Source organism: Hyla sarda, chromosome 4, assembly GCF_029499605.1.
Source record: "Hyla sarda isolate aHylSar1 chromosome 4, aHylSar1.hap1, whole genome shotgun sequence".
In the NCBI taxonomy this organism is placed as follows: Eukaryota; Metazoa; Chordata; class Amphibia; order Anura; family Hylidae; genus Hyla; species Hyla sarda.
This window is the reverse complement of record NC_079192.1, coordinates 160785846-160796123: the sequence shown is the minus strand read 5'-3', so window position 1 is coordinate 160796123 and position 10278 is coordinate 160785846. Positions and strand designations below refer to the sequence as shown.

General features: G+C 43.3%; 1 protein-coding gene across 1 annotated transcript in view; it reads right to left on the bottom strand.

The window, feature by feature from the left end:
* The window catches only part of TRPM1 (transient receptor potential cation channel subfamily M member 1), a 339306-nt gene that overhangs the window by 3151 nt on the left and 325877 nt on the right, over positions 1-10278 (bottom strand). Inside the window, exons 24-27 of the mRNA XM_056572537.1 lie at positions 8121-8141; positions 6737-6881; positions 2130-2332; positions 1617-1749 (exon numbers count right to left, since the gene is read on the bottom strand). Coding sequence (XP_056428512.1) covers positions 1617-1749; positions 2130-2332; positions 6737-6881; positions 8121-8141 — 502 coding nt within the window. The remainder of the gene's footprint in view (positions 1-1616; positions 1750-2129; positions 2333-6736; positions 6882-8120; positions 8142-10278) is intronic.

The window sequence follows — 10278 nt, the reverse complement described above, 5'->3', positions numbered from 1 at the left end:
TGGACTTGTAACCTTGAGATTGTTGATATTTTTCCACAATTTTGGTTCTCAAGTCCTCAGACAGTTCTCTTCTTCTCTTTCTGTTGTTCTTGCTTAGTGGCACACACAAACACACACACACACACACACACACACACACTGCAAAGACTAAGTGAACTTCTCTCCTTTTTATCTGCTTTCAGGTGTGATTTCTATATTGCCGACACCTGTTACTTGCCCCCAGGTGAGTTTAAAGGTGAGTTTAAATGCTTAAACAATCTTATTTACCCACAATTTTGAAAGGGTGCCAATCATTTTGTCCAGCCCTTTTTTTGGAGTTTGGTGTGACATTATGTCCAATTTGCTTTCTTTCCTCCCTTTTCTTGGTTTAGTTCCAATACACACAAAGGGAATAAACGTGTGTATAGCAAAACATGTGGTACTGCAATCCTTTTCTGCAATCATTTTCTTGAAAAAGTTCGGGGGTGCCAACATTTACGACCATGACTGTATGCTGCCTGTCCTGTCTGCTTTCTAGTGAGTAGGCCATTTGAACCTATACTATATCCTCGTGTAAGGCTACATTCACATCACGATTTGGGAATAAAAAAACAAAAAAATGACAAAACAGTATGCAAAATTGTGCAATATAAAAACCGTATATGGCTGTTATATCTGGGAAAAGGTCATTAGACAGCCACCCACAGCCCGCAGCCAGGGGTACTGCTACTCCCACAATGGAACAGACTAATTTCCATGATGGGAGTAGTAGTTCCTCTGGCTGGGGGAGTCCGTTGGTGGCAGTGGTGACTACAGTAGCGCTTGTACTACTACTCCCATCATGGAACAGAGTGTGTTCCATGTTGGGGGTTGTAGTGCAGGGGCTGAGGGGTTGATCGCATCGGGTCTCACTTCAGAAACCCACTGCGGTCATAACCCCTGCTCCCCGGCGATGTATATTTCAAAATCAGAACTTGATATTCATATCCCCTTCCAGGAGCCCTGAATGGGCATCACCGTCAACGGCTCTTGGCGGGGTATTTAAAATTATACAATGAGGATCAGTGTTTTTGCAGCCAGCCAGCCTGAGAATGTTGAGCAATGCCGCCTGCTTCCCGGGCAGGAGCCGTCTCTCCTACTACTGCTCACATCATGGAACAGAAACTGTCTCAGAAGTGAGACCCAATGTGATCAATCCCTCAGCCCCTATACTCCTACCCTCAACATGGAACATACTCTGTTCCATGATGGGGGTAGTAGTACAAGCACTACTGTAGTCACCGCAGCTGCCCCCCATAAGAGCAGCATAACATAACTGACAAGTTCCCTTTAAGGATTACTGAATGGCACAGCGTTATTCATGTTTTTTTTTTTTAAAGATGAGGGCAATGTATATTTAAATACACCAAAAATTACTGTTCTGATTTCTGTCAGATGCAGAGTTGTCGTGGAGTCTTTGTATATATTCCATTCAGCAAATGGGGCAGTTACTATTGTAAATGTGACAGAATTCTGGTGCAATTTGTGCTAAAAACTTGCCATACCTATGTGTCACACAGGCCTTTGTCTCAGGTTTTGGGCCTGTGACATCAATAGAGAAAAAGTTGGTAACGATGAAAAGGCGTCTCTAGAAATACCTTTCAGATGTAACCCGAATCCGCTCATCATTAGAGGACTGCTGCTCATCTTCCTTCTCCTGAAAATATTCCTCTACACATTGTTCTTCAAATTCATAGAGTTTCTTTAGTTCTTCATCATTCAGAAACAGCTCTGCAAGGTTATAGCACATTCCAGCCATCAGTCAGCTGCATTGGATGCCTAAACTAAACCTAAACCTATCAAGTAAAAGAAAAACAGCTACTTTCTTCCAAAAACAGCACCGGGGTGGTCTACAGGTCGTGTGTGGTATTACAACTTGGATCCTTATACTTGTAGACCAATATAGTGCAGCTTTTTTTTTTTCTTTAAGAATTTAACTCTGTTTTTTATAATGCTGGATAACCCCTTTAATGCTTTGGATATTGACCAAAATGATTAATTGTCAATAAACAAATAATAACCTTAATTTGATCAAACCATAATACATCTTTATTTAAAGGGAGACACAGAAAGGACAGTCCCAAAATTATTTGGAAGACTTTTGAACTTACTCAGCCCTCTGTCTCGCTCATCCAGTTCCCCTTCTTGCCCCTTTCTGCAGCGGCAACAAATGCGCTTTAAAATAATGTATATGTGGCTAAAGATGATCAACGGAGGTGGTAAAACAGGTCGGTCATGAAAGGTCATGATAAGCTGGTAACGCTGGAACTTCCACACTTGGTTTGAAATGGATTTCACTTCAAAGAATGTATTACTAAAAAAAATAAAAAATAAAATAATATTTGTGAATACCATTCAATATTGCAGACATCAGGTATAACAATATTTAAAAACAATAACTGAAGTATCTACATATATATTTATGTGTTTGGTAGACTGGAACCATTCCATTTACATCAGAGCAGCATGGTTTGGATGAGTTGTTGGATTGTTTCGGAAAAAGATTGGCCATTCATACTGGCAGTCCCTGAAGACCCAGGAATAGTGGATCCTCATAGAACCTTAGTAAGCAAAAATAAATGTACTATGGATTCTTCTCCATGTTTTGTGGGCCATGTAATTGACTATATTTATACCTAAGAAAAGATAAGATGGCAGTATTCTACATGAATATAATCGGAGGACTTTATTAATTGTGTCTATCCTTACACTGTCTTTCTTTAGGACTGTCTGTCCACATTTTAGACATATTTATGAATGCAGCAAAAGTTGGGAAGATACACAATTTGCGTAACCCCAATTGACTTTAAATTTTGTTGTGCAAACAGTATAGCCCCATAAGCTATGCTGATAATTTAACTGCGGGATCCCGATTTGGTACCTGACCGCTCATGTCTCAGAAGGTATATCTCCTGAGACTTTTACTGGGCAGCTGTGGAGTGTGGGGGAGCAAGATAAATAATACCTTTTTTCTACATGGACAATGCCTTAAAAAGGGTACTCCGCCCCTAGATATCTTATCCCCTATCCAAAGGATAGGGGATAAGATGTCTGATCGCGAGGGTACCGCCGCTGGGGGCCCCCCGCCATCTTGGCTGTGGCATCCCAGACATCCGGTGCACTGAATGAACTTTGCTTGCGATGTGGGGCGGAGGTTCATGATATCACGGTCACGCCCCACTTGTGACATCATTGTCATGCCCCCTCAATGCAAGTCTATGGGAGGGGGCGTGACGGACGTCATGCCCCCTCCCATAGACTTGCATTGAGGGGGCATGGTCGTGACGTCACGAGTGAGGTGTGGCCGTGACATCACGAGCCTCTGGCGCTGCACCTGACGCTCTAAACGAACCTTGGGTGCAGCAGGGATCAGACATCTTATCCCCTATCCTTTGGATAGGGTATAAGATGTCTAGGGGCGGAGTACCCCTTTAAAAATAGGGGAGAAAACATCTTATTGGTGGTTCCTAAGATAAAGGGAAAATATGCTAAACAAAAATAAACTCCACCTGTCACGAGGGCCACAAACAATAGGCTAGTACAGCTGTCTAATGTTTGAGTCCTTGGTGAGCAAAACACATTACACGTTTGTTAGTTATAAAAGAGTGTTGACCCAATACTGATACATTACAAGGATCACTGCCAGCTTGACATATTTAATGGAGAATAAGTGCTGGTGTTATTGAGAGGTATATAGAGGCACAATGGTGTTTTATTCTGTAGAAGTAATGGACTGTCTGAACACTGAAGTAAACAGCAGATGGCAGAGTTTGACATGAATACGTGTTTTCTGCCTCCTGAAATGGCTCCATTAGAATCATTAGGCTTAGCTGGGCTGTGCACTGTTTTCTTAATAAGCTTATGTTACCATCTGCTTTCTCTTAAACAGTAACTGTCTGTTTTCTGTGGGTCGCCAAGAAAATTCTAGGAAAAAGGTTTAGTTTGACATTTGGATCTTCTGTGACATAACTGGAACGAGTATCATCCATCAGACGAGATTACTTTGTTTAGAAATTTAAGGGCAGTAAACTGTCTTGGGCCTTGGGCCGGTTTCACGTGAGTGTAATATGGACGCATTTTTGCCTCTGAATTGCGGTCACAAATAATGGCTTGAACGTGGGTGTAATGACCTGAACTGACAGCAGCCGTACTGACTTATTATGGGGTAAATTCAAATTTCAAAAGGATTCTGGTACTTTTGACAAGTATAATGCTGCAGACTAAGCTATTCCTTCCTAAAACAGGTGGTCAGAATGGTTTGATCTGTCACTATGTGTAGATATGGCTAATAATTCCAAATACTATGATCCATTGATTCCCCAAATGAAACTCACTCTGAACCCCTGTGCATATTACACAAGGCAAATAAATCTCTGCTCTCTGGGCTGGATAATAGAAATTGACAGATTTTTCCATACACGTAGAGGCAGACCTATCAATCATACCAAGCCAGGCAGGATGAAGCTGAAGAGACTGCCCAGATGGCATCTGACCTAGTGCCATGGATCAATTGGAACCTATGTTGTTTGTAACAAGGGAGCCTTTTTATCCCTGCCTGTGGTCTGAGCAGCATAAATAATTAATTTAATAATAAAAGTATAATATGAAATCATTATGATCATTAGTTGGATGTACAGACCATTGCCACTATCATATATAGAAACATAGAATGTGTTGACAGTGAAGAACCATTTGGCCCATCTAGTCTGCTCAATATTCTAAATACTATCAATAGTCCCTGGCCTTCTCGTATATGATACAACCAAACCAAAAAAAGAGGCGACTAACTAGCGCTTCCCAACTGTTTATTGTAATAAAAAAAAAACTGTTTGTGAGTATATTGGGTAAATAACTAACCTGTGGGAGGGGGTGAGTAATTACCCAATATACTCACAAACTCTCATTCACTTGAATACAACTGTAATCTGTTGCAGATTTTCTACATGGATAATCCACAGAAATTCTGCTATGTGCCCTATGTGAACACCAGGACTAATAGAGGCAGGCACACTCACTCTTGCTTCCCCTTTTCCATACACAGCTCTATAATAATAATAATAATAATAATAATAAAAAAAATATACCGTATATACTCGAGTATAGGCCGAGTTTTTCAGCACGATTTTTCGTGCTGAAAACACCCCCCTCGGCTTATACTCGAGTGAACTCCCCCACCCGCAGTGGTCTTCAACCTGCGGACCTCCAGAGGTTTCAAAACTACAACTCCCAGCAAGCCCGGGCAGCCATCGGCTGTCCGGGCTTGCTGGGAGTTGTAGTTTTGAAACCTCCGGAGGTCCGCAGGTTGAAGACCACTGCGGCCTTCAACATCATCCAGCCCCCTCTCACCCCCTTTAGTTCTGAGTACTCACCTCCGCTCGGCGCTGGTCCGGTCCTGCAGAACTGTCCGGTGAGGAGGTGGTCCGGTGGGATACTGGTTCCGGGCTGCTATCTTCACCGGGGAGGCCTCTTCTAAGCGCTTCGGGCCCGGCCTCAGAATAGTCACGTTGCCGTGACAACGACGCAGAGGTGCGTTCATTGCCAACGTACTTCTGCGTCATTGTCAAGGCAACGCCTCTATTCCGGGCCGGAAGCGCGGAGAAGAGGCGCCCCCGGTGAAGATAGCAGCCCGGACCACCTCCCCACCGGACAGCCCTGCAGGACCGGACCAGCGCCGAGCGGAGGTGAGTACTCAGAACTAAAGGTGGTGAGAGGGGGGCTGGATGATGTTGAAGGCCGCAGTGGTCTTCAACCTGCGGACCTCCGGAGGTTTCAAAACTACAACTCCCAGCAAGCCCGGACAGCCGATGGCTGCCCGGGCTTGCTGGGAGTTGTAGTTTTGAAACCTCTGGAGGTCCGCAGGTTGAAGACCACTGAGGGCGAATGATGAGAAGAGGATGATGAAGGGGGGGTGTGGGGATGATGAAGGGGGGTGGGGATGATGAAGGGGGGGGTGGGATGATAAGGGGATGATGAAGGGGGGATGTGCGGGATGATACGGGGATGATGAAGGGGGGATGTGCGGGATGATAAGGGGATGATGAAGGGGGGATGTGCGGGATGATAAGGGGATGATGAAGGGGGGATGTGTGGGATGATGACAAGGGGATGATGAAGGGGGGATGTGTGGGATGATAAGGGGATGATGAAGGGGGGATGTGTGGGATGATGACAAGGGGATGATGATGAGGATGTTAATGACGGGTCTGGATGATGACAGGGGGGGATGAGGTATTTCCCACCCTAGGCTTATACTCGAGTCAATAACTTTTCCTGGGATTTTGGGTTGAAATTAGGGGTCTCGGCTTATACTCGGGTCGGCTTATACTCGAGTATATACGGTATATATATATATATATATATATATATATATATATATATATATATATATATTTATATTTTTTTTTTTTTTCAATAGTGGACCTGGACTGCCTAACTGTATATTTATATTGGGTGGTCTTTAAGTGGTCAATGAACTTGCTAATCACCCCCCCACCCGTTGTACTTTGCATTGTAAGCAATATAGTCAGGTCTGATAATTCTTCAGGGTTGTAGGACATCCCGTGAGCTGTAACAGATATTTTTACTGTTCCTATGGCAGAAAAAAAAATAGAAAACTGTATTTGAGAATGGTTTATTGTCAGAAAGTTCATTTACTATTTCCATTTATTTTTTCTGATGAAATATCACTGAATCTGACAGTGTAGTAATGGAAACTTACTTGAAGACCGCAATTAACAGGTTTACTAAGAGGATGTTTGCCACCAACAAATAACATGCCATGATGGCCGGAGTTAGCCAAGCACCAGGGATGCATGGAGGAAGACGTTTCCCATCATCATCATAAAGGTTGTCACCACAGGGAGCTGCAATATGAAGTAAGTTATGGGTCATTCAGCTATGTGTTTCAGGCAACACTCTTCAGAAAAAAAATTGTTTCCCTAATTGATAACAAGCAGGGAATCAACTGAAGGGTGGGTCACATGGGCCGCTAGGAGCAGACACACAGAGCTACCCGACCGCAGCCAGGAGCTCACTTTGCAGTCCCTCTGTGACTGCCATTGGCATATCCGCAGTGTGAAATACGCTGTGGATGTGCAAATGGCAGTCACAGAGGGACTGAAGAGCAAGTTTTCAGCTGTGGCCTGGTAGCTCTGTGTCCACTTGTAGCAACGGATTTCTACAGCAGACACACAGAGCTACCCAGCCACAGCCTGGAGCTCACTTTGCAGTCCCTCTGTGACTGCCATTGGCGTATGTGCCAATAGCAGTAACAGAGGGACTGCAGAGCAAGCTTTCAGCTGAGGCCTGGTAGCGGACATACAGAACTACCCAGCCATAGCCTGGATCTTGCTCTTCAGTCCCTCTCTGAATGCTGTTGGCACATCCTTAGCATGAAATATACCTCAGATGCGCTCCGTGTGACCCTGCCCTAAAGGGGTTATCTAGGAATAGAAACACAGGACCACCTTTGTCCTCAGGTTGTATGTGGTATTACAGTTCAGTTCCATTGAAGTGAATGGAGCCAAGTTGTAATACCACATATAACCTGAGGACAGGAGTGGTGCTGATTTTGGATTAATACTAGTTTGGCTAGTTGGAAGATGCAATTATATTCCTACGGGCATTTGTTTCCTGAAATATTTTACACAAGCAGAGCTGAGTTTGTTATTTGCTGACATTGAAACTTCTGAAAATATGATCTATACACCCATAGTTCTTTAAGAATGACAGCTGCTGCTTTTAAATATATCATATTCATTATTGTCGTTAGATCCCTTTGTTACAGCACCAATATTTAGTTTTTTTTTACAGATCACATGTGAAAATATAAAAAATTGATTCTTTTTCTTTGGGGGAATGATCACCGTCCATTCATAATGAACATCTGTGTTTTGATTTACTGACGTCAAATGTAAGACATTACATGCCACACTGTCTACCCAGAATCAAACACTGATACATAGTAACAAACAGAATCTCAGAAACTAACATCTGATGTGCAAAAACCCTGCTTACAATTCTAGAAGCTTAGATCTGTGGGTATCTATTTTGTCCTAAATTCATTTTAGAGATGAAGAACTAAAAAAAATGTAAATACTTACGGTTTATCTCCATTGCATACACTGTTAAAAAAAAAAAAACAATGCGTAAGAAAGACGAAAATAATGAACTTGACGCATAATACACACCATAAAACACAAGACAACACAAAACATGAAATAAATAAACTACCTTTGTCATCTATACCAATAATTATTATACTATCTATATCAACACCTCTACGGTCCTGTCCACTCTTATCTGTTTGTTTGTTTTTTGTCAATTTGTGTATATTTTTCATGACTTCATGATATATGGAAAAGTATTTTCCAACGGATACCATGTCAAAACAGGTGATACGGAGACAACAGCTCATGAACAGCTGGGCACTGATCACAATACTGATACCATAGTATCTTGAGGTGTAAGTTTGGGGTAGGGAAGCTTTGATTTTATAAAAAGGAAATTCAGAAAACTTAAGAGAATGATGCCAGTGTTCATTTTTTCCATCGGTCTATAAAACTGACAGGAACCGATGATTTTTTTAATCAATTGTGATCAGGATGTGGGCAGGATGCATCAGACAGGTGTGAACACATATGACTAACAGAAGGTTGTCTTTTCTTATTTTTGCCACTAGGGGCCACCCTTTGTGCACAGAACTATAACATACCCTGAGTCAAGTGAATAGAGTTGAGTTGTATTTCCCTATCATTGCCCTGTGCGGGGACATCTGTTAAGGAGCAGCAACTCCTAACTAACTAAGGTTTCTGAGCATTGCTGGAAATCCAAGGAATCAGATCCACTACTGAACATGTTTGATATTTTGTACAGCTTAAAGGAGTACTCCGCCAATAGACATCTTATCACGTATCTAAAAGATAGGGGATAAGATGTCTGATCTCGGTGTTCCTGCCACGGGAACCCCCCACAATCTCCGTGCAGCACCGGCCGTTTAGAATGCTGGGTTTCAGGGGCCGGAGACGTGACAACACACCATGAGGGGGCATAAATGGAGGGGAATGGAGGGGGCGTGGCGTGACATCACAAGGGGGCGTGGCGTGATGTCACATCTCTGGCCATGGAAACTCAGCATTCTAAACATACTGTTTAGAATCCCAGGTGCGGCACTGGTGCTGCAGGGAGATCGCGGGGGGTACCATTGGCAGGACCTCCGCGATCAGACATCTTATACTCTATACTTTGAATAGGGGATAAGATGTATGTAAGCGGAATACCCCTTTAAGATTCAGTTCACACATTGTAAAATGAAAACTGAAAAATCCTAGGCTTTGATAGAGCACATTACTAGGCTGAGTTCACACTGTGTAAAATGATCTTGCGCATTTTATTTTAAGCACGCATTTTTGTCTGTAAGTGTAAAATAATATATGTTAGTATAGTAAATGTAGTGTGAACTTAGAACTTAGCCTAAGATTAAAAATATGGCTGTTTCTTTTTTTATCTTTTTTAAAGAGTACCTGTCATCACACTATATTTTCTAAATTAACTCAGATTATATTCCCTAACTACTTTAACCTCCTGAGCGGTATTCCCGAGCATGACTCGGGGTTAATTTTCCCTGCCAGGATCGGTAACCCCGAGTCACGCTCGGGGTAGAATTACAGAGTTCCCGGCCGGGCTGCACGATATATCGCAAAAACAATGCGATATAGCGATGCGGCCCCCAGGAAAACTTGCGATTATCTGCTCGGGTCGGCTCCCGTTGCGGGGGCGGCTAGAGCAGGTAAAGAAAAATACTAAAAGTCAGTGTTTCCCTACCAGGGGGCCTCCAGCTGTTGCAAAACGACAACTCTCAGCATGCCCGAACAGCCAAAGGCTGTCCGGGCATGCTGGGAGTAGTAGTTTCACAACAGCTGGAGGTACCCTGTCAGAAAAACACTGAGCTAAATGTAAAAGGAAAAAGTAGTAAAATAAAAAAACCTTTTGCTCACCTAATCCCGGTCCCTGAAGATGTCGTTCCCCTCCGTGCGCTCTGATCCCTGCTCTATTCATCTTACAGGACCTTTCCCTTTTCAGCCAATCACAGGCCGCAGTGGTGTAAAGCCAGTGATTGGCTGAAGGGGAAAGGGCTTGTTCTGCAGCAAATACACTAGGTTTGAAATCTGCCCGGCAAACCTAGTGTATGCTGCTGCAGGACAAGGTGAGAAGGGGGGGGGGAGAATGTGACAAAGGGGGGAATGTGACAGAGGGGGGGGG